General features: G+C 45.1%; 1 protein-coding gene across 3 annotated transcripts in view; it reads left to right on the top strand.

The window, feature by feature from the left end:
* ppip5k1a (diphosphoinositol pentakisphosphate kinase 1a) overlaps positions 1-24,765 on the top strand; it is a 134,479-nt gene that overhangs the window by 93,600 nt on the left and 16,114 nt on the right. For 2 of the 3 annotated variants that reach the window (XM_084308946.1, XM_084308947.1), the window contains exon 27: positions 8,248-8,310. The exons of the other annotated variant lie outside the window; for it this stretch is intronic. In XM_084308946.1, coding sequence (XP_084165072.1) covers positions 8,248-8,310 — 63 coding nt within the window. The remainder of the gene's footprint in view (positions 1-8,247; positions 8,311-24,765) is intronic. 3 annotated transcript variants of the gene reach the window in all.

Genomic DNA, 24,765 nt, shown 5'->3' with positions numbered 1-24,765 from the left:
TATCATAGAATGCCCCAGAATGGACTGTTTTTTACCTCAAAACGGGTGCTTTTCAAAATGCTCTCAAACGGAAATGAAGCGATAAAAAACCAATCTGCCTTGACAGCACTGACTGGAAAAGGATTCTTTGATAAGCGACGGGCAGATTAGACACATAGCCATAATTTAAAACATAGATTAGGCGATATTAACGATAACATTAAAGTGGATGGTGGCATTGAAGCGCTAACTCTGGCGCCACCTCGTGGCATAGAAAGTGTTAACCTGCATACTATAACCCCTTTATTGGAGATGCTGGACTTGTCAGAGGTCAGAATGAGATCAATGGTAGTTTGCGTTGAATCACACACCCTTGTGGGTTGGGTAATTAGCTGACTGTGCAGATCACAAAACCTACTGAAGGACTTGAAGACAGGTGCTTCTTTTCGTCGCATATCCGTGTTCCAGTCCCCAATAAGAATTTTCTCTACATCTTCCACCCCAGCTAAGCACTGTTTAAAAAGTGTATCATAAAAGCCACTCTGCTCTGGAGGTCTGTAGATGGTGCCGACTAGTACAGTTTTAGCCCTTTTGAACATAATTTCAACCCATACAGTTTCAATTGCATCATGATTCAGGTCAGTACGGGTAATGAATTTGGTATCTTTGTGTATAAACATGCAGACACCACCTCCATACTTGTTTCTATCATTTCTGACGATTGAATAGTTTTCTATTTCCACCTCAGGGTCTTTGATTGACTCATCAAGTTTTGTCTCAGAGAAACACAAGATGTTGGCCTTACCGTTTAGAAACATTTGTCTAATTTCAGCCAGTTTTGGTCTTAGGCTATTAATGTTCAAATTAATTATGTGCAGTCCATTGGAATTAATTATTGCGTTGATGTCTCCAGTTGAAAGGTATTCGTCTGTTGGAAAGTCTGGGGTCCAGCGTGTGCAGTTTGGGTTGCAGAATGTGTGCAGTGTGGGTTGCAGAATGTGTGCAGTGTGGGTTGCAGAATGTGTGCAGTGTGGGTTGCAGAATGTGTGCAGTGTGGGTTGCAGAATGTGTGCAGTGTGGGTTGCAGAATGTGTGCAGTGTGGGGTCCAGTGTGTGTGCAGTGTGGGTTGCAGAATGTGTGATTGATTGATTGATTGAAAAGTTTATTAACAGATTGCAGAATGGGTACAGTACAGTACAGCTCAATACATACAATTGTTAAGAGGATGCAGACCTGAGAAAGACTTTCGTCTTGTTTCCATCAGGGTCCTCCATTTTCAATTCATCATATGACACACACAACATACAGATAGACAGTACTGCTACATCTATACATTTATGACATACCAGATTTTCAAATACAGTACTGTTTGTGATACTAAAAAAATCCAGAAAAAGAGTGTATATACATTTGACATAGAAACTGTGCATTGGGGGAGGTTGGGTAGGTGGGGTGGGGCTGTACATTGGAGGGGGGGGGGGGACACTACATTGGAATACTGACCTACATTTGACATAGAAACTGTACATTGGGGGGAGCTCCAGTAGCTCACCGCGTATCTCGGCGCTATTTCTGCGTCGGGAGGAGCCGTGCTGCGTCACGGTTCTGGTTGACTCCGAGTTCGATTCCCGGACCCGCCGTCATTTGCCGAATGTCTTCCCCTGTTCTCCCTCCCGTTTCACTCTACAACTGTCGGTCATGCTTGACCAGAAAAGCGATAAACGCTTGGGTGGGGCTGTACATTGGAGGTGGGGGGTTGGGTACATTGGAATACTGACAAAGCCATGCTTGGTCTTTATTGTACAACTGGGTTAGGACATTTGTAGGGGCCAGTTTTGAATTGCAGTCTCCCGTAGGTGTTCTTTGAGAGTGTTTTTGAAGGTGGGTAGTGATTCACATTCCTTTACAGCTTTGGGTAGGGCGTTCCACATTGTTGTGGCATAATTGCGAAACGTGTTTAGTCCCTTGTTTGAGCCGAATCTGGGTTTTACATGATTTGTGGAGCTCCCTCTGGTGTTGTGATCGTGGTATTCACTGACCTTTGGGAAGTATTTTGACATGTACATGGGTACCTTGGTCGTGTAGTGTATCTTGTAGACCAGGCCCATTGCAAGTTGCTGTACTCGGTTGTCTACTCTAAGCCATCCTAGGTTGGCAAAGTGTGCAGGGGTGAGGTGGGTTCTAGGAGTCAGGTCAAGCAGTAGTCTGACTAGTTTGTTTTGAGATGTTTGTAATTTGGTTTTTAGTGCCTTTGAGGTGCTTTGGTACCATGAGGTGCAAGCATAGTCGTAGTACCCTTGAATGAGTGCTCCTGCCAGAGTCTTCAGGGTATTCTTGTTTACCAGGGAGGAGATCCGGTACAAGAATCGAGTTTGTTGATTGACTTTTTTTATTACATTGGATGCCATTTTGTCACAGGAAAGATTAGCCTCTAGGATGGAACCCAGGTAGGTAATTTCATCTTTCCTTGTGACAATATTGTCACCCACTGTAACTGAGAAGCCGTCGGTCTTGCTGAGTTTGTTATTTGAACCGAAGAGAATGGACTCTGTTTTGCCCATGTGTAATGATAGTTTATTGTCGGCGAGCCATATGCAGATTTTGCCTAGTTCCGAGCTGAGGGTTTTTTCAACCTGTAACTTGTTCTTGTCAGAGACCAGCAGGGCTGAGTCGTCCGCAAACAGGAACAAGTTGCAGTCACAAGCTGACGACATGTCATTTGCATAAATTAGGAACAGTAGTGGTCCTAGTATGCTTCCTTGTGGAACACCACAGTTCACTGTGAGGGGGGGGGATAGGGTACCGTTTACCTCCACCATCTGTTCTCTCCCCTCCAGGTAGGATTGTATCCAGCTCACTGATAAACTATCAAAACCAATTGCTTTTAGTTTGTCAATCAGAATGGTGTGATTGACAGTGTCGAAGGCCTTTTGTAGGTCTAGCATGACCATGCCGCAGTATTTGCCCACGTCCACCTCTTGCTTGATGTGGTCGTTCAAATAGAGAAGGCATGTGTCAGTGGAGTGGGATGTTCTGAAGCCAGATTGGAATTCGTAGATTAGATTTTTATCCGTAAGGTACTTTTCGACCTGTTCGTATACAATTTTTTCCATGACTTTCGAGATGGATGTAAGGATAGAAACAGGGCGGTAGTTGCCTGGGTCTAATTTGCTGCCCTTTTTGTGCAGGGGTGTTACTCTCGCTATTTTGAAGTCCTTGGGGACGTGTCCCTGTTTTATGGAGAGGTTTATTATGTGTGTGATGACTGGGGTGATGGCGGCTGCTGAGTCTCTAAGGAATTTGGAGGGGATGTTGTCATGGCCAGTGGCCTTGTTCGGTTGGAGGGCGCTCAGTTTATTGAGTACCTCATCTGTAGTTACCATTTCCAATTTGAAATCGTCTTTGTGGACGCCTAGGTTCTTGTAGTATGCTACTATGTGTTCTACCCCATACTGCCCTGAGTGGGAGGGTAGTTTGTTTACCAGTGTTGTGGCTATGTTTGTGAAGAAAGTGTTTAAGTAATTGGCTGCATCCAGTTTGTCTGTGATGAGCGTGTTGTCCGTCTTTATGTTTATGTTTGAGAACCTGGTTTTAAGTTTTTTACTGCAGCCTAGTTGATTATTGAGTAATTTCCAAAGTTCACGTGGTTTATTTTTGTTTTCCTCAGTTTTGTCATTGATGAAATTTTTTTTTTGCAGTTTTTATCATGGAGTTTACGTCATTTCTTAGTCTGTTTCTTTCTAGTTTGAGTTCAGTCACGTGGGCTTGGAGTTCACTGCTCGTGCTTTTGGTAAGCTTTGACTGACTTTTACGAAATTCAGAGCATTTTTTGTCTCTGGCTTTCATAGCGGTCAGTATTTCAGTGTGCATCCATGGCTCAGCGCGATTTTTTACCCTGGTGGTTCTTGGGGGGGCCATGTTGTTTAGTATTGTTGAGAATTTGGTTTTGAAGCCAAGCCAGGTTTCTTCAACCAGTGTACCATTGAGTTCATCTGACCAGTCCAGGCTCTTCAGTTCAAGGTTAAAGGCCTCGCTAGAGTAGGTTTTGAGGTCTCTAGATGTGACTGTTTTGTGACAGTCACAACTGTGACTGTTGTGACTGTTTTGTGCAGTGTGGGTTGCAGAATGTGTGCAGTGTGGGTTGCAGAATGTGTGCAGTGTGGGGTCCAGTGTGTGTGCAGTTTGGGTTGCAGAATGTGTGCATTTTGGGTTGCAGAATGTGTGCAGTTTGGGTTGCAGAATGTGTGCAGTTTGGGTTGCAGAATGTGTGCAGTGTGGGTTGCAGAATGTGTGCAGTGTGGGTTGCAGAATGTGTGCAGTGTGGGTTGCAGAATGTGTGCAGTGTGGGTTGCAGAATGTGTGCAGTTTGGGTTGCAGAATGTGTGCATTTTGGGGTCCAGTGGATGTTTTAATTAAAAAAATTATTTAACCTTTATTTATCCAGGCAAGCAATTAAGAACAAATTCTTATATACAAAAGCAGCCTGTCCAAAAAGCAAAGGCCTTTTGTGGGAAGGGGAGGCTGTAACAAAAACAAGGTTATGTACATGCATACAAGCAAATAAAATACAAAATGACCATAGCAATAGTATACAAGGACAACGATAAATAAGGGAGAGAGAAGGAAAGGGAAAAAGAGAAAGGAAGAGTGAGAACCAGAGGGAGAGAGAGGGAGAGCGAGAACCAGAGGGAGAGAGAGAAGAAGGATGTGCAGTTTGGGTTGCAGAATGTGTGCAGTTTGCGTTGCAGTGGATGTGCATATGTAGTGTACGTATGTTTAATTGTTTTCATGTCTTTATGTGGTTGTGTGTGCATAGTTCTTTCTATGTCAGTGGTGGGCAGACAGGCAGCCGGCCTTTTGTTTTAGCTTTTTGCGAGTACAGAATATCATAAAATGATTATGCATTATTATTATTTATTATAACTTGTTGTGGGGCTTAAACACACTATTGTTTTAGTAACTTGTTGTGGGGCTTAAACACACTATTGTTTTAGTAACTTGTTGTGGGGCTTAAACACACTATTGTTTTAATAACTTGTTGTGGGGCTTAAACACACTATTGTTTTAGTAACTTGTTGTGGGGCTTAAACACACTATTGTTTTAGTAACTTGTTGTGGGGCTTAAACACACTATTGTTTTAGTAACTTGTTGTGGGGCTTAAACACACTATTGTTTAATGACTCGTGGTAACATCAGTACTCTTATCAGTGTCTCATGGTAACACCAGGGATATTATCAGTGTCTCATGGTAACACCAGGGATCTTATCAGTGTCTCATGGTAACACCAGTGTCTCATGGTAATACCAGTGTCTCATGGTAACACCAGTGATCTTATCAGTGTCTCATGGTAACACCAGGGATCTTATCAGTGTCTCATGGTAACACCAGTGATCTTATCAGTGTCTCATGGTAACACCAGTGATCTTATCAGTGTCTCATGGTAACACCAGTGATCTTATCAGTGTCTCATGGTAACACCAGTGTCTCATGGTAACACCAGTGTCTCATGGTAACACCAGGGATCTTATCAGTGTCTCATGGTAACACCAGTGTATCATGGTAACACCAGGGATCTTATCAGTGTCTCATGGTAACACCAGTGTCTCATGGTAACACCAGTGTCTCATGGTAACACCAGTGATCTTATAGTGTCTCATGGTAACACCAGTGTCTCATGGTAACACCAGTGTCTCATGGTAACACCAGGGATCTTATCAGTGTCTCATGGTAACACCAGTGTCTCATGGTAACACCAGGGATCTTATCAGTGTCTCATGGTAACACCAGTGATCTTATCAGTGTCTCATGGTAACACCAGTGATCTTATCAGTGTCTCATGGTAGGGCTGGGCGATATGGAAAAAAATCATATCGCGATAACGATATGATAATTTTATTTTATTTCTCGATATCGATAATTATCGAATTGTTATAAGTATAAAAAAAAATTAAAAAAAAAAAAAAACATTTTTTTTTTTTTTTAACAACAGATGTATGTTTATTTTGCAGCAATTCTTTGTCATTGCCGCCATCTTTAGTGTTACATCCCCTCACACTCCAGTTCTCAGGCTGCAGCTGGTTTAAAAGCTAAAGTAAACCGGCTTCTCTGCTGGCTGTGGCTCCAGAGGAGTTAAACAGTTCTGGCTCTGCTAGTTTATTTTCGATCTTTTGGCGCTTTTTTGGTGGACAAACCACCGCACATGTGCACTGTGACTCGTGACTGGAGTCTAGTTCTGCTAGCACACATAGCCTACTGTGTACAGACGGTTTCAAAATGTATTTTAAATTAGAAAGCAAACAAAATAAAGAGAAAAAGAAATCTGAATTTGGTCAGTATTGTCATTTGGACAAGCAAAGCCATTACTTTAAGTTGCAGGCAAGAAAGACAAGTCTGTCCACTGTCTCTGGTTTTAAAACTGCCCTGTTGCAGGTAAAAAAAAAAAAAACGATTTTTCGATTTTTTTTTTATTTCGATATTCGATATCGATTATTAAAATATATCGCGATATTTATCGTTATCGTTATATCGCCCAGCCCTATCTCATGGTAACATCAGTGTCTCATGGTAACACCAGGGATCTTATCAGTGTCTCATGGTAACACCAGTGTCTCATGGTAACATCAGTACTCTTATCAGTGTCTCATGGTAACACCAGTGATCTTATTAGTGTCTCGTGGTAACACCAGTGTCTCATGGTAACATCAGTACTCTTATCAGTGTCTCATGGTAACACCAGTGATCTTATCAGTGTCTCGTGGTAACACCAGTGTCTCATGGTAACACCAGGGATCTTATCAGTGTCTCATGGTAACACCAGTGATCTTATCAGTGTCTCATGGTAACACCAGTGTCTCATGGTAACACCAGGGATATTATCAGTGTCTCATGGTAACACCAGTGATCTTATAGTGTCTCATGGTAACACCAGTGTCTCATGGTAACACCAGTGTCTCATGGTAACACCAGGGATCTTATCAGTGTCTCATGGTAACACCAGTGATCTTATCAGTGTCTCATGGTAACACCAGTGTCTCATGGTAACACCAGGGATCTTATCAGTGTCTCATGGTAGGTAGGTAGGTATTTATTTAGACAACAAAACATATACAGATCATTACATCACATATTTGCTTTAGTCAAGGATAGGAATGAAAAAGCCAATGACTTATTTACATCGTTGTCCCTGGAAGTCAAGGATGCTTGATACATACACATACAACTCATTACAGAAAATCATTCACAATTATTACATTTGATAGCAATAATGGCACAATCATTAATTAATACAAACATGCGCATTTGTTGAGACATGTTAAACTAGCCTTGAGTCTGTGTGTCTCAGAGCACCCCGAGGGGAGGGGGGGGGGGGGGGGGGTTGGGGGGGGAGGGGGGACAGTGAGAATTTCCGGACTTGACTCTGACTATAATGCCATAAATGTCATGTATGTTGTGTATGTCATAAATGTCTATATGAATTGAAAATGGGGGACCCTGATGGAAACAAGACAAACGTCTTTCTCAGGTCTGCATCCCCTTAACAATTGTATGTATTGAGCCGTACTGTATTGTACCCATTCTGCAATCTGTTAAATAAAGTTTTCATTCATTCATTCACACTACAGTTGCCGTCAGCTAGGACCGGAGGGGGAGGAGCTGGGAGATGACTACCGTTGCCGTCATAGGGGGTGGGATTTTGGCGATGAGTCTCATGGTAACACCAGTGATCTTATTAGTGTCTCATGGTAACACCAGTGTCTCATGGTAACACCAGTGATCTTATCAGTGTCTCATGGTAACACCAGTGTCTCATGGTAACACCAGGGATCTTATCAGTGACTCATGGTAACACCAGTGATCTTATCAGTAGGGTTGGACATCGTTTGGATTTGAACGATTCCGGTTCCGATTCTCCATTTCGATTCCTGTTCTAAACGATTCTCGATTCCGATTCGTTGCAGGTCACAGCTTATTTCGCAGGAGATTTATTTTTTTGAAAAATCTTAAATTTTTTTCATACTATTCACATTGTCAGTTGACTTGATACAGTTTAATTTGGTTACTGTACTGTAACTAGGGTATTAATTAACAAAGTAAAAAAATTAAAATAAATAAAAAAATTAAGAATCGAAATTAAGAATCGAAATGCAAATAATTTATATTACTTCGGGTTCCAGAACCGGAAGTTAGGAATCGGTGCCTATTAGAACCGGTTCTCGGTGCCCAACCCTACTTATCAGTGACTCATGGTATGTCTTATCTCCTCAGAGTTCTTGTCTATGCCGGCAGTAAAACGATTTTCTGTGTCGTTTGCAAAGCATCCAACTAATGGTACGTCTGTTTCTTCAGTATACCTCCTCTTCCTCCTCCTCCTCCTGCTCTCCTCCGTCTCGCATGTCTTCACTCGTTCTAGTTTCAGTTTCCATGGTTACCACCAAGCTCCTCCTACACCCCAGCTTCTGTCTGCCTGGCAACAGTGTCTGTAACAGTGTCTGTAACGTTCTGTCTGCCTGGCAGCCTCTATACTTCCCACAAGCAAGTTGTCCTTCCGTGTTGCTCTGATTGGCCACGCACGTTTCTGGTCATGTGACATGTGCGCCCAATTGTGTGACTGCAAGTTCTTTGGACGGTTAAGCTTAAGCGCTCTTTCGAAGTTGGTTAAAGGAAAACTCCAACATTTTGGGAAATTTGCTTATTTAACATCTTCCCTGGAGTTAGACAAGAAGATACATACCTTTTTTGTCTCTGTGCATGCATTAGGCTTAGGGAACAGCCGCTCCGTTAGCATAGCTTAGCTTCATCACTGGAAGTGGGTCAGATTTGTACCCTGACGTTCCCTACAGTGCCCTACAGTCACGAAATACACTCCAAATACAACTCCAAAACGTTCCTGTAAACATGTTGTGACCTGTGTATTATATATACTCGGAATTTTAACCAGTTGCCTAAACAGTCAGTGCGCAGTCAGTGATTTCAACGTGATGCGCGGTTTGTTTACATTCTCATTCATTCAAAGGATCCGAACCGATTGAAGTTTATGGATACCATGACTTTAAATCCTCTTACCTTGACGATTAAAAGCCTCCCCAATTTAGAAAACAGTATTCCAATGGCTGGTCTTGATAGGCTGCTAGCTAACGGAGCTAACCAACAAACACAGAACCGGGCGGACACTAAAGTAAATAACGAGAGCAATGACTTCCTTTCTGGGGGGTTTCAAAATAAAAGAGCGACGTCTATAGCAGCGGAATATGTTTATTTTGTACATTATCTAACGTTAACACGAACCTAAACTAACTTTAGGTTAGTTGTAACGTTAGTTTAGGTTTGTGTTAACGAACGTGAAATCACTGACTGCGCCCAGAGAGGAGTGGTTAGGCAAAAAATTGTTCCGAGTATATTTGCTTAGAAAACGTAATTGTCTAATTCAATTATTTTTTATTTTTCCACGTGGTAAATACACAGGTCACAACATGTTTACAGGAAAGTTTTGGAGTTGTATTTGGAGTGTATTTCGTGACTGTAGGGCACTGTAGGGAACGTCAGGGTACAAATCTGACCCACTTCCAGTGATGAAGCTAAGCTACGCTAACGGAGCGGCTGTTCCCTAAGCCTAATGCATGCACAGAGACAAAAAAGATTAGCCAATCAGATTAGCAAAATGCACGAACCGTAGGTCAGTGGCCAATCAGAGCAACGCGGAAGGACAACTTGCTTGTGGGAAGTATAGGCGCTGCCTGGCACCACACATTGTGTCTGTCACGTTCTGTCACGTTCTGTCTGCCTGGCACCACACATTGTGTCTGTCACGTTCTGTCACGTTCTGTCTGCCTGGCACCACACATTGTGTCTGTCACGTTCTGTCTGCCTGGCACCACACATTGTGTCTGTCACGTTCTGTCACGTTCTGTAATGTTCTGTAATGTTCTGTCTGCCTGGCACCACACATTGTGTCTGTCACGTTCTGTCACGTTCTGTAATGTTCTGTAATGTTCTGTCTGCCTGGCACCACACATTGTGTCTGTCACGTTCTGTAACGTTCTGTAATGTTCTGTCTGCCTGGCACCACACATTGTGTCTGTCACGTTCTGTAACGTTCTGTCTGCCTGGCACCACACATTGTGTCTGTAACGTTCTGTCACGTTCTGTCACGTTCTGTAACGTTCTGTCTGCCTGGCACCACACATTGTGTCTGTCACGTTCTGTAACGTTCTGTCTGCCTGGCACCACACATTGTGTCTGTCACGTTCTGTAACGTTCTGTCACGTTCTGTAATGTTCTGTAACCTTCTGTCTGCCTGGCACCACACATTGTGTCTGTCACGTTCTGTAATGTTCTGTAATGTTCTGTCTCCTGAGCTCGCTGTGTTTCTAATAGGGGTGCAATGGATAAAAAAAAACTCACAGTCCGTTTCGTATCGTGGGTTTTTTTAGTCACTCTTTTTTCAGATCGGCACATCAAAAACCTTCAATGTATGAGCTGAAAGCATAAGATCTTTAGGTTCTGGTTGTCACTGCGATGTGAGCGGAGAAGTTCAACTGGTCGTCGAGGACAACACCAAGGTTCTTTGGCGGTCAGGGACGCGGTCACAGCTGCATTCTCGACTGTGATGGAAAGGTCGGTCAGGGGGGAGGATTTGGCCGGCAGGTGGAGCAATTCTGTTTTGCTTGGGTTCAGTTTGAGGTGGTTGGACGTCATCCAGGCGGAGATGTCGGACAGACAGACAGGCCGAGATCCGCTCAGAGACGTGGATATCTGAGGGAGGGAAGGAGAACTAGAATAGACATGATAAAATAGACATGTTAATAAATCACTTAAAGGCACTGGGTCCTATGTACACTCCTATACAATGTGCAGTTTGACCAATGTTAAGGTGTGTGTGTGTGTGTGCACGTGCACACTCATATACACAGATACAGTAGAGATACTGTAATAAAAAAATTAGGGATATTAAACGTAATATCTCGCGTTTCGCCGCCAACGGTTGAGCGTCAAAAACATAATATCTCGTTTTTAGATCCTTTGATATTTTTCCTTTGATCCCCGTTCTATACACTCAGCCAGAGCTCCCTAGATCTCCCTGGCTCATCTGCCTACGTTGGAATTGCAATGACGATCGAATCTCACCAGGTGGCAGTATCGCCTACCTTTTGAACTGGGGATATATTACTACCGGCTGTTTCCGCCTAGGTGTGGATCACAACATAGCAATTGGTGGAAGATTTGGTGCATCAGAGCTATTCTTTCCTGTATGGTAGCCATGCCCAATATACATGAGTAATTGCGATCGCCATGGGATCGACTGGGATTTATTCATTTTGGAGTACTTTCTGACTGAGGTAAGGTCTATCTTAGGTAACCTGCTGGTATTTCTTTTACGTAAAACATGCTTCTGTACCGATCAGTGTCGTGTTTTACCGGACGTAAAACATGCTCGACAAACACGATCGCAGTTTCTAGTTAAAACGACCCCCCCCCCCCTTGATGATTTTGTGAAGACACATATGTACATGGTATACACCTTCTGATTTGGAAGTATTTGGGGTTTCAGGTGATCAACCAGAACGATTTGGGCATATTGCATTTAACGCGTCATATCTCGTGATCTATGAAAAAAGACTGGATTATTTTGGAAAGGGGCGATGTTTAGCGTGTAATAGTGCACAAACTACAGTATGTAGAAATGAACTGATTGGTCATTGATGGACTATGAACAATGCCTTGTCAAATGAGCCATACTATTGTCTCCATAGCTATAATACAGAACACACGATGGGTCTGCAAACATCGCTAAAATTGTCAATAACGCTGGCGCCATTGAGTACAGATGGGGAAAGAGGGTGGCGCCCAATGAGTTAGTAGAATGTATTGATATACCTTAGTAGAATATATTTATATACTGTACTTTAGTAGAATAAACTGATGTACTTTAATAGTATATTGATATAATTTAGTTGTTTTGCTCACATATATCCTTGGCTTTAGGAACACAGGATGATACGGCTGCTGTAGTGACGTGTCCCTCCCTGTGGGGGGCGCTGACAGGTACGACAACTAACCCTGTCTGCTGTGTGTCAACGTCTGGCGTTTAACAGCTTTCTACTGACGTCCATTCTCCAGATGGACTGTGATCGGCAGCAAGCGTTCTGTCTCCAGAGGGCTTCTGTTGGAGCTTCTGGCTCACTTTTAATTCAGACAAATAGTCTGTTCTCAGGCCTATGAACAGATAAGTGAGAATGAAAGCTCTATAACAGAGAATGAATGCTCTATAACAGACTATAATAGAGAATAAACGCTCTATAACAATGGATGCGCTATGAGATAATGGTTGCTTTATAACTGAATGGATGCTCTATAACTGAGAACAAATGCTCTATAACAGAACGGATGCGCTACAACAGAGAATGTATGTTATACAATAGATAATCCAATGCTTTATTGGATTAAAGGCGAATTCTGTTGTTTGCAAGGCGTGTGGCGATGCATGCAGCCTGGCGACTTCCTGTCACATGTCTGGGTTGGTCTCTCTGTTCAGATGGACTTCCTGTCACATGTCTGGGTTGGTCTCTCTGTTCAGATGGACTTCCTGTCACATGTCTGGGTTGGTCTCTCTGTTCAGATGGACTTCCTGTCACATGTCTGGGTTGATCTCTCTGTTCAGATGGACTTCCTGTCACATATCTGGGTTGGTCTCTCTGCTGCGAATTCTTGAATTGTACTTTTAGTGGGAAGAGTGGAGCCTGTTGAGAATGCTACTATAAAAACATAGTGCATGCGTCACCCCTCTGCGCCTGGTCCTGGTCTGGCATCATACTGGTCCTGGTCTGGCATCATACTGGTCCTGGTCTGGCATCATACTGGTCCTGGTCTGGCATCATACTGGTCCTAGTCTGGCATCATACTGGTCCTGGTCTGGCATCATACCGGTCCTGGTCTGGCATCATACTGGTCCTGGTCTGGCATCATACCGGTCCTGGTCTGGCATCATACTGGTCCTGGTCTGGCATCATACTGGTCCTGGTCTGGCATCATACCGGTCCTGGTCTGGCATCATACTGGTCCTGGTCTGGCATCATACCGGTCCTGGTCTGGCATCATACTGGTCTTGGTCTGGCATCAGACCAGTTGGACCAGTACTACTGAGTGAGTTGTGTTTTTCTGGATGCTGGCTGCGTGTCTCCTGGGGGATTGACTAAAAACTTGGTATCTCATGGACTGCGTCATGCACCAATGGCCGATTTAAGGAGGGGCATGTGGTCCAATGAGGTTAGGGTTAAGGAGGGGCATGTGGTCCAATGAGGTTAGGGTTAAGGAGGGGCATGTGGTCCAATGAGGTTAAGGTTAAGGAGGGGCATGTGGTCCAATGAGGTTAAGGTGGGGCATGTGGTCCAATGAGGTTAGGGTTAAGGAGGGGCATGTGGTCCAATGAGGTTATGGTTAAGGAGGGGCATGTGGTCCAATGAGGTTAGGGTTAAGGAGGGGCATGTGGTCCAATGAGGTTAGGGTTAAGGAGGGGCATGTGGTCCAATGAGGTTAGGGTTAAGGAGGGGCATGTGGTCCAATGAGGTTAGGGTTAAGGAGGGGCATGTGGTCCAATGAGGTTAGGGTTAGGGTGGATGTGGGTTCATACATGAGATAGCAGGTTTTTAGGTCTCATCTCTTCATCCTGGTGAAGAAGTCAGCAGCTCCTTCCGTTTGCTGACGATACATTTATTTCTATTATACCCCATCCATTCTGGTCCTTCTCGACCTATCGGCTGCCTTTGACACGGTTGATCATGTTATCCTCCTGGACTGTCTCCATTCCGACGTCGGACTCCGTGACCTAGCCCTGGGCTTGTTCCAGTCCCTCTTGGCTGGTCGGACTGAGTGTGTCTCCCTGGGAGGTGCAACATCCTCTACCCACCCCGTCACCTGTGGTGTCCCCCAGGGATCTGTCCTCGGCCCCCTGCTGTTCACCCTGTACATGCTCCCCCTCGGCCGCATCATCAGCCGGCACGGTGTGTCGTTCCACTGCTATGCTGACGACACCCAGCTGTATATTCGAATTTCACCATCTTCACCATCATCACCCCCCACACTGACCGCTTGCCTGGAGGAGACTAAGGCGTGGATGAACCACAGGTTTCTACAGGTCAACAGCTCCAAAACGGAAGCCATGCTGGTTGGTACCCCACTCCGAGTGCGGTCATCCACCATCACCACCATCTCCTTCTCCGGCCAGGACAATCCTCTCTCCACCCTTGTCACTAAAATGGACCCCCACCTCACATACGAGACTCACATCAAACACCTCTGCAAGACCTCTTTCTTTCACCTCAGGAACATCTCAAAACTCTGCTCCTCACTCACTCTGGCAGATTCAGAGAAACTCATCCACGCCTTCGTCTCCTCCAGGCTGGATTATTGTAATGCACTTTTCATCGGGATCCCTAGTAAAAGCATTCAAAAACTGCAATCCATCCAGAATAGCGCTGCTAGGATCCTGATGAGGGTGCGCAAACATGACCACATCACCCCCACCCTCAGATCACTTCACTGGCTCTCCGTGGAACACAGGATCGAGTACAAGGTCTCCCTCCTCACTCACCAGTGTGTACACGGTGGTGCCCCTGCCTACCTCAAGGAACTCCTCACCCCCCAGTCCTCCTCACACTCCCTCCGCTCCGGCACAGCCTACCTCCTCAAAGCCCCCAGGATTAAGCTGCACACCATGAACCTTCTTTTTTTTTTTTTTAGATATATTTTTTAGCGTTTATCGCTTTTTACTACTGGGCAGTCCAGTAGAGAGAGAGAGAGAGAGAGAGGAGGAACGGGAGACAGAGTGGGGGGAAGACATTCGGCAAATAACGACGGGTCCGGGAATCGAACCCGGGTCGGCCGTGCCGCGACTCAGCGCATTATGTGGTTCGCCACTGGGGCGCCCCGCGATCACGCCTTCTGCTCGGCCGCGCCCAGACTATGGAATGCTCTCCCCAACCACCTGAGAGCACCACAAACTGTTAATACTTTTAAACGTGGACTCAAGACCTACCTTTTTAGAAAGGTCTTTTATTAGTTTTTATGTCTTATTCATATGTTGTTCTGCTATGTGGTCTTCTTTTTTATATATCCATTTGTATTCTATTCTTTTGAACTCTGTAGCACTCTGAGACTCTCAGGAATGTAGGGTGCGTTATAAATTAAATGTATTCTTATTATTATTATTCTGCTGCTAATGAATGTGGTTTGTTTCCATGGTAACAAACTGACAGGTGGAGAAGTGGGCGTGTCCCAGCGTGTGAAGGGGGGGGGGGGGTCTTTGGGGTGGGTTGCTGTTCTCTGTGGTAGTTAGTCTGGGTTAGTGGAAGGCTGCCTCGCCCCGGGCTCCGCCCACTGTCCCGGGCTCCGCCCACTGCCCCGCTGTCTCCTCCCACTTTTCTCCTCCTCCACCCTGTCACCTGTCCATCCTCCATCTAGATCCCATCCTCCTCTCCTTTATTAGCCCTCTTCCTCACCTGGAGCTTTTCTTCTTCCTCTCCCTCCCGTTTGTGTTTCTACTTCTTTCTCTGTAACTGCTGTGTCTCTTTGTTTTTCCATCTGGATTCTATTATTTTGCATTGTTCCACCTTCTCCTCTTCTCCTCCTCCTCTCCTCCTGCTCTACCTCTCCTCCTCTCCTTCACCTCCTCATCCACCTCTCTTCTTCTTCATCCTCCTTCCCCTCCTCTTCCTCCTTCACCTCATTCTCCTTCACCTCCTCTCCTCCACCCCCCTCTTTCTCCTCTTTCTCCTCCTCCCCTCCTCCTCTCCTCCTCTCCTCTCCTCCACCTCTCTACCCCCTCCTCTACCTCCTCCTCCTCCTCCTCCTCCTCCTCTCCTCCTCAGAGCCTCTTCAGGAGCACCATATGGTTCAGCTGCTAAGGCGTATTTCTACAGACCTGAGCCTGGAGCGCCCCCTGCTGGACGGAGCGCTGGCTCACCACCTCCATCAGTGCTCCTACCATCTCCGGCTCTACAGGAACTGGCTGGAGTCCGGTCAAGACCCTCTAGAGTACCTCCACGGTCAGCCCCCCCCCCCCCCCCCCCCCCCCTGCCTCGCCCCCTGCTCTCCCCCCCCCCCCCCCCCCCCCCCCCTCGCCCCCTGTCCCTCTCTGTGTATCCCGGCCGGGTCTCTGCTTCTGGCCTGTGATGCTGCTGGTTGAGTCTGGAGTGTTGCCTCTTCTGCTTGTCTGCTGCTGGGGTTGCATGCTGGCCTGGGGGTCTGTGAGCCTGGGGGTCTGGGAGCCTGGGGGTCTGGGAGTCTTGGAGCCTGGGGGTCTGGGAGCCTGGGAGTCTGGGGTCTGGGAGTCTTGGAGCCTGGGGGTCTGGGAGCCTGGGGGTCTGGGAGCCTGGGGTCTGGGAGCCTGGGGGTCTGGGAGGCTGGGAGTCTTGGAGCCTGGGGGTCTGGGAGCCTGGGGGTCTGGGAGCCTGGGGGTCTGGGAGCCTGGGAGGCTGGGGTCTGGGAGCCTGGGGGTCTGGGAGGCTGGGGGTCTGTGAGCCTGGGGGCCTGGGGGTCTGGGAGTCTTGGAGCCTGGGGGTCTGGGAGCCTGGGGGTCTGGGAGGCTGGGAGTCTTGGAGCCTGGGGATCTGGGAGCCTGGGGGTCTGGGAGTCTTGGAGCCTGGGGGTCTGGGAGCCTGGGGGTCTGGGAGGCTGGGGGTCTGGGAGGCTGGGGGTCTGGGAGCCTGGGGGTCTGGGAGCCTGGGGGTCTGGGAGGCTGGGGGTCTTGGAGCCTGGGGGTCTGGGAGCCTGGGGGTCTGGGAGCCTTGGGGTCTTGGAGCCTGGGGTCTGGGAGCCTGGGGGTCTGGGAGTCTTGGAACCTGGGGGTCTGGGAGCCTGGGGGTCTGGGAGGCTGGGGGTCTTGGAGCCTGGGGGTCTGGGGGGTCTGTGGGCAGCTGGTTGCTGGTTGAAGTGGTGTGCTTGTTCTGGTTGTGCTGGTTGCTTTGGTCCTGGCTTTTGGTTCTGGCTTTGGGGCCAGATGCATCTCACCTTAGTAACTGATTCCCCTGGGTGTGAATTAGGAATGCTAACAATGCTATGGGCCAGGCAGGCCCTTAACCCTTAACCCCTGACCCCTGACCCTAACCTTCAGAATCTACTGGCAAATACATCATCATCATCATCAAAGCGTCTTTAAGCACTTGGAAAAGCACTATATAAATCCAATGTATTATTATTATTATTATTATTATTATTATTATTATTATTATTATTATTATTATTATCATTAATATGTTGCTGTCAGAATCTACTGGTAAATACATCATTAATATGTTGCTGCCAGAATCTACTGGTAAATACATCATTAATATGTTGCTGTCCGAATCTACTGGTAAATACATCATTTATATGTTGCTGTCAGAATCTACTGGTAAATACATCATTAATATGTTGCTGTCAGAATCTACTGGTAAATACATCATTAATATGTTGCTGCCAGAATCTACTGGTAAATACATCATTAATATGTTGCTGTCCGAATCTACTGGTAAATACATCATTTATATGTTGCTGTCAGAATCTACTGGTAAATACATCATTAATATGTTGCTGTCAGAATCTACTGGTAAATACATCATTTATATGTTGCTGTCAGAATCTACTGGTAAATACATCATTTATATGTTGCTGTCAGAATCTACTGGTAAATACATCATTAATATGTTGCTGCCAGAATCTACTGGTAAATACATCATTAATAAATGTTGCTGCCAGAATCTACTGGTAAATACATCATTATATGTTGCTGTCAGAATCTATTGGTAAATACATCACTAATATGTTGCTGCCAGAATCTACTGGTAAATACATCATGCTGCCAGAATCTACTGGTAAATACATCATTAACACTTTAACTGCCGGAAACGTGTTTAGGCGTCTTTCCTAGCCATGCTCAAGTTGCCTAGGACGTCGTAACTCGTCTTTGATATCAATATTTCAAAAATCTGTGATCGAAATCATATTTCCCTCCTAGACACCCAGTGCTGATCTCCTCTCAACCCTCTAGCGGTTCAAGAGCGCCATCTGGTGGCCGATCGGCAGATCGAAACCGGATGTCAACCTTTAACCCGGCAGGACTCACTCCATATGGGGTCCGGGCACTCGCTAATATTAGAGAGACTCCGTCTTCACACAGTGAACATCGATCGGTGGAAATAACTCAAAAAAACAACATTATTTGGACGTATATACTATTATACAACCTGGAAATAGATCCGGCATTTCAACATCCCATAATTGAAAACTGTCTACTCCACGCTGATCGCCCAACGGCCCGAGGAGACTGGGGTGAGTTTTAGCGTGTAGTATTACCGTGTTCGATACTAACTGCTATGATGAACATATGACCCACATTAGATGAATGGTATAACGTTGCCCACGGAATTATAAACGCCCCCTCGCCCATCCGGTCAACATCAGATGACGTGTAGTAAATTCTAGAAGTACATCCAATTGACATTTTTTTTATCTCGCACAGATTCCTACCAAACTGTATTTCATCATCAATATAATGCATTTGGGGCTATAAATCACGTTCTGGAGAAAGCTGCAAAAGAGATGAAAACATACTTATACTTTAGACCATATTTTAGTATGAATATGTGAATGAAAAAGTTTAACGTTGCTACACCATGAACAATACATATAGGACCTTGAATGGGCCCTAATAATGGCAATCTAGCAATATAATTTAAAAAGTTATAGCCCTGCAAAGAAGGGGAACTTCTCCATGTTAAATAGAGCTGGCAAGGGATGGTATATCATGAATTTAACCTTGGACAGTTAAAGTGTTAATATGTTGCTGCCAGAATCTACTGGTAAATACATCATTAATATGTTGCTGTCCGAATCTACTGGTAAATACATCATTAATATGTTGCTGCCAGAATCTACTGGTAAATACATCATTAATAAATGTTGCGGTCAGAATCTACTGGTAAATACATCATTAACACTTTAACTGCCCAAGGTTAAATTCATGATATACCATCCCTTGCCAGCTCTATTTAACATGGAGAAGTTCCCCTTCTTTGCAGGGCTATAACTTTAAATGGGATGGTATATCATGAATTTAACCTTGGGCAGTTAAAGTGTTAATGATGTATTTACCAGTAGATTCTGACCGCAACATTTATTAATGATGTATTTACCAGTAGATTCTGGCAGCAACATATTAATGATGTATTTACCAGTAGATTCGGACAGCAACATATTAATGATGTATTTACCAGTAGATTCTGGCAGCAACATATTAACACTTTAACTGCCCAAGGTTAAATTCATGATATACCATCCCTTGCCAGCTCTATTTAACATGGAGAAGTTCCCCTTCTTTGCAGGGCTATAACTTTTTAAATTCTATTGCTAGATTGCCATTATTAGGGCCCATTCAATGTCCTATATGTATTGTTCATGGTGTAGCAACGTTAAACTTTTTCATTCACATATTCATACTAAAATATGGTCTAAAGTATAAGTATGTTTTCATCTCTTTCTGCAGCTTTCTCCAGAACGTGATTTATAGCCCCAAATGCATTATATTGATGATGAAATACAGTTTGATAGCGATCTGTGCCAGATAATAAATTTCAACTGGATGTGGTTCTGGAAGTTACTACACGTCATCTGATGTTGACCGGATGGGCGAGGGGGCGTTTATAATTCCGTGGGCAACGTTATACCATTCATCTAATGTGGGTCATATGTTCATCATAGCAGTTTATATCGTACACGGTAATACTACACACTAAAACTCACCCCAGTCTCCTCGGGCCGTTGGGCGATCAGCGTGGAGTAGACAGTTTTCAATTATGGGATGTTGAAATGCCAGATCTATTTCCAGGTTGTATAATAGTATATATGTCCAAATCATGTTGTTTTTTCGAGTTATTTCCACCGATCGATGTTCACTGTGTGAAGACGGAGTCTCTCTAACATTAGCGAGTGCCCGGACCACATATGGAGTGAGTCCTGCCGGTTCAAAGGTTGACATCCGGTTTCGATCTGCCGATTGGCCACCAGATGGCGCTCTTGAACCGCTAGAGGGTTGAGAGGAGATCAGCAGTGTGTCTCAAGGCTGCAGAGGGGAAATATGATTCCGATCACAGATTTTTGAAATATTGATATCAAAGACGATTTACGGCGTCCTCGGCAACTTGAGCATGGCTAGGAAAGACGCCTAAACACGTTCCCGGCAGTTAAAGTGTTAATATGTTGCTGCCAGAATCTACTGGTAAATACATCATGCTGCCAGAATCTACTGGTAAATACATCATTAATATGTTGCTGCCAGAATCTACTGGTAAATACATCATTAATATGTTGCTGTCCGAATCTACTGGTAAATACATCATTAATATGTTGCTGTCTGAATCTACTGGTAAATACATCATTAATATGTTAAACAGCATTATGGTCTGTCCAGCCGACAGCATGTTAGGCTTGTATCCAGAAGTCAGAGCTGTTTGTTTCGATGGACCCAGAGGATGCAGCAGCTCATGAAAGCACCGCTGTAAAGGCTGCCCACATAGTCGGGCGGAACGGACTGCAGAGGTATTCAAGGCGTTTTCTAACCTCTTCATTTTCTAACCGCGCGGACGTCCGCGTCGCTCGCCTGGTGTCACACAAAAGGCTGCTCGACGTCGTGTTGGTTGATGTCGACCTGCATTTAATGTGACACCGATCTGCATTTTACTCTGAACACTCGCTCCGTGCCAAGAGAGAGTAGGGCAGGATCATGGTTCTATGGGTAGGATTGGTCTGGTAAAACTTTAGTTTTACTGTCGCTAATCGTTAGGGGGTGGAACGGTTCACTAAATACACGGTTTGGTTCGTATCATGGTTTTGTGGTCACGGTTTTCGGTTCGGTTTGATATGTTTTTATTTTATTTTTTTAACACTTTGATCGCCATGGGTTAAATTCATAATTTACCATCCCTAGCCAGCTCTATTTGTCTATGGAGAAGTTCCCCTTCTTTGCAGGGCTATAACTTTTTAAATTATATTGCTAGATTGCCATTATTATGGCCCATTCAATGTCCTATATCCATTGTTCAGGGTGTAGCAACGATATACTTTTTCATTCACATATTCATACTAAAATATGGTCTAAAGTATAAGTATGTTTTTATCGTTTTCTGCAGCTTTCTCCAGAACTTGATTTATAGCTCCAAATGCATTATATTGATGATGAAATACAGTTTGATAGCAATCGGCGCGAGATAAAAAATGTCAACTGGACGTGGTTCTAGAAGTTACTACGTATCATCTGATATTGACCGGATGGGCGAGGGGGCGTTTATAATTCCGTGGGCAACATTATACCATTCGTCTAGTGTGGGTCATAGGGTCATCAGAGCAGTTTATATGGAATACGTTAGAAAATAACGCTGGATCTTACCGTATGTTCCTCGCGCCGTTGGACGATCAGCGTGGAGTAGACCGTTTTCGATTATGGGATGTTGATCCTAGGGATGGGTACCTTTCACATTTGAACCGATACCGGTACCGGTACCTGTGAATCGATACCGGTACCCAACGGTACCTTTTTTCGGTACTTACTACTACAGTCGTAAAAAAAAAATCCAAACTTCAAATAACTACAATTTCGACAGTTTTCGGCTTGTCATTGCTCCGACTGCTTTGTTGTTGAATCAAGTCAAATCCTAGGTAAGCATATATTGTGCGTGTGAACGTTGACATGAAAAGAAAAAAGTAAAAAAAAAAAAAAAAAAAAAAAAATTCGGTTTCTCACTTGATTCGATACTCGGTAGTACCGACGTGTTTCGGTTCGGTACCTCAAAAGTACCGAATTCGGTACCCATCCCTAGTTGATCCTGATGAACCATTTCCAGGTTGTATAATACTATATACGTCCAAATAACGTTGTTTATTGAGTTAGGGCGAGCGATTGATCATCCAGTGTGTTGAGATGGAGTCCGGCTACCGATCGCGAGTGCCCGGACGACATATGGATGAGCACTTCCTGTTTGGCGCGCCCCTCCCTCTTGGCCGATCTGCCGATCAGCCACCAGATGGCGCTCTCGAACCGTTAGACAGTTGAGTGGAGCTCACCAGTACATCTCATGGCTCCGGAGGAGAAATATGATTTCGATTTTTTAATGATTGATATCAAAGACGAGTTACGGCGTCTTCGGCAGAATGAGCATGGCTAGGAATGACGTCTAAACACGTCATCGGCGATTAAAGTGTAACACTCCAAAAATGTAAACATGCTTCTCATATATTTGAAAAAAAAGAAAAAAAAGTTTACAGCGGTTTGCCTTAAATAATGTTTGGGACACAAAGACCGAACTGACTGAAAAATATAGGCTACATTTGTCAAAGTATTAACTTAGTGCAAACAAACAAAATAATTAAACCTTTCTATTTTTGTGGCCACATTATAGACAACGGCCATCAACATAAAGTATGCATATGCTCAACCAGCACTACACAAAAAAACAATGTTAACAATGTTTAAATTCCCTGATTGTCAGTTCTGGAAAGATTAGTTTTCCACTTGAAATTAAAGTGCAGTATTTGAAATACAATGAAAGGAATATGGCTGGATTTCTTATCAAAAGGAAAAGTGTCAGTGTTATTTTAAATAAACAAACAAACAAATTAGAAGGCCATCAATATAAAATGCAGCATAAATGACCTACTGTTTCAAAACAACACTACTCTGTTCATTCTATTTTTTAAATACGTACATTGTCTGTCTACATTTATTTAGACTAACATTATTTAAATATTGAGTGCAACACAGTAATTGTGAAACAAACGGTGGTGGATTAACGTAATTCACACACGGAACTGTCTATGGGTTGGGGGTCCGCACGGACAATTTAGCGTGTGGTACCTTCGTTCTCGATTCTACCTACAGTGGAAGTTGAGTGGAGTCGAATCGAGTTGATAACCATGCAGTGGGAAAGCGGCAATAGTCCCGGTTGGAGTTAGTGAACACAATGTTAGCCTTCTTGGATGTTGAATAAACGTCATTGTCTTTCGACACCCCGCCTCAGACTCCCATTTTATCCTCTGACAGCTACGGTAACATTTCATTGATGTCTGATAATGATTTCACTGGCTGTATTGGAGCTGGCAGGGCTACCAACGTGCGTTGTAGCGTCACAAACCGTGCTAACGTTATGGCAAGATGTAGGCCTATGTAATGTTAATGCCAAATGTTTTTAAAGTCGTAATGAAGATTGATTTATATTGCGCTTGCCATTTCCACGCACTTTCTATGAACTGACTAGCACCTGCTGCTGCAGCCAGCAGCCGGCGCTTCACCTCTCTGTGCCAAATGAAGATTTATTTTTATTTTTTTGTGCATCCCCTGAACCGAACAAAACCCACACGCCCCGAATCGTGGAGGTCGTGCCGAACGGTGTACAGTTCGAATGCGTACCGTTCCACCCCTACTAATCGTTATACTGTTGTGACCTATATTAAGAGACATTCACCAAGGTGGGCTTGTGCCTTCAAGAGTGTGGGTTTTACTGTTTAGGGGACAGGTTAAATACCACTTCCGGTTCCGGGTTAACTTTGTTGTTATTTGTAAATGCTATGTGAGTGAGAAGTAAAGTACCTCAACTCGAACCACGTCTCTGGCTCGCTACTTTCTTATCGCCACATTGGTGACCCTGTGAAGAACATTTGTAACGTTAACAGCATTTAGCGTTATGTCTCAAGACAACGGCATCGCGCAACCGCAAGCACCCGCACCGAATGCTAACGACGCTAACATGCTACAAGCGAACATTTACGCTGCGACCGTCAAGTTGCCCGACTTTTGGCAGCATAATCCCCGGCCGTGGTTTCAACACGTCGAAGCCCAATTCCAGCTGAGAGGAATAACACAAGATCTAACTAAGTACTTCCATGTTGTGGCGGCGTTGGATGCTTCAACGACGGCACGGGCGATGATGCTGTTGGAGGATCCGCCGGCAGCTGACAAGTACAATGCGCTAAAGACATTCCTTCTGAAGCTGTATGAACTGTCAGAACTGGAGAAAGCGGACCACCTGCTGTCCCTCAACGGCCTCGGCGATGGCAAACCGTCGGAGTTGATGGAAAAAATGCTGGCTGTACTGGGATCAGCTGATCCCTCTTTTCTATTTACTCACATTTTCTTGCGACAGCTTCCAGTGCCTGTGCGCACAGCACTGGCGAGTTCCCTCCTCTCCTCCACCAAGGACTATTGCGGCCTGGCTGCAAAAGCAGACAGGGTTTTCCTGGCCAACAGGCAGCAGCAGTTTGTCCATGCGCTGCTGCCCCACCAGGGCACCTCTGCCCCACCACTAGAGGCCTATACAGACACCGCGGCTGCGGTGACAGCCCGACGCCAACCCGACGATGGGCTCTGCTATTACCATGCCAGGTTTGGGGACAGGGCCAAGCAGTGTCGCAAGCCATGCAGTTTCAAGGGGCAGGGAAACGCCAGGGCCGGCGCTCATTAGTGGCTGTGGGTGCCGGCCATGACTGCAAGCTATTGTTTATCACCGACTCCTTGTCTGGCCGGCGGCTGCTGGTGGACTCGGGCGCACAACGCAGCATCCTGCCGGCACAGGGCGTGGACACCATGGACGGCAGACACGGGCCCCAGATGGATGCAGCGAACGGTACGCCCATACGTACCTACGGCACCAGGTATGTGGAGGTGTGTTTTGGGGGGCGCCGTTTCGGCTGGGGTTTTGTGATGGCTGCGGTGTCCACGCCGCTCCTGGGAGCAGACTTCCTCTGTGCTTTCAGCTTGCTGGT

This window comes from Notolepis coatsorum, assembly GCF_963971535.1.
Source record: "Notolepis coatsorum genome assembly, chromosome: 2".
Classification (NCBI taxonomy): Eukaryota; Metazoa; Chordata; class Actinopteri; order Aulopiformes; family Paralepididae; genus Notolepis; species Notolepis coatsorum.
This window is presented reverse-complemented; position numbering and strand designations above follow the sequence as displayed.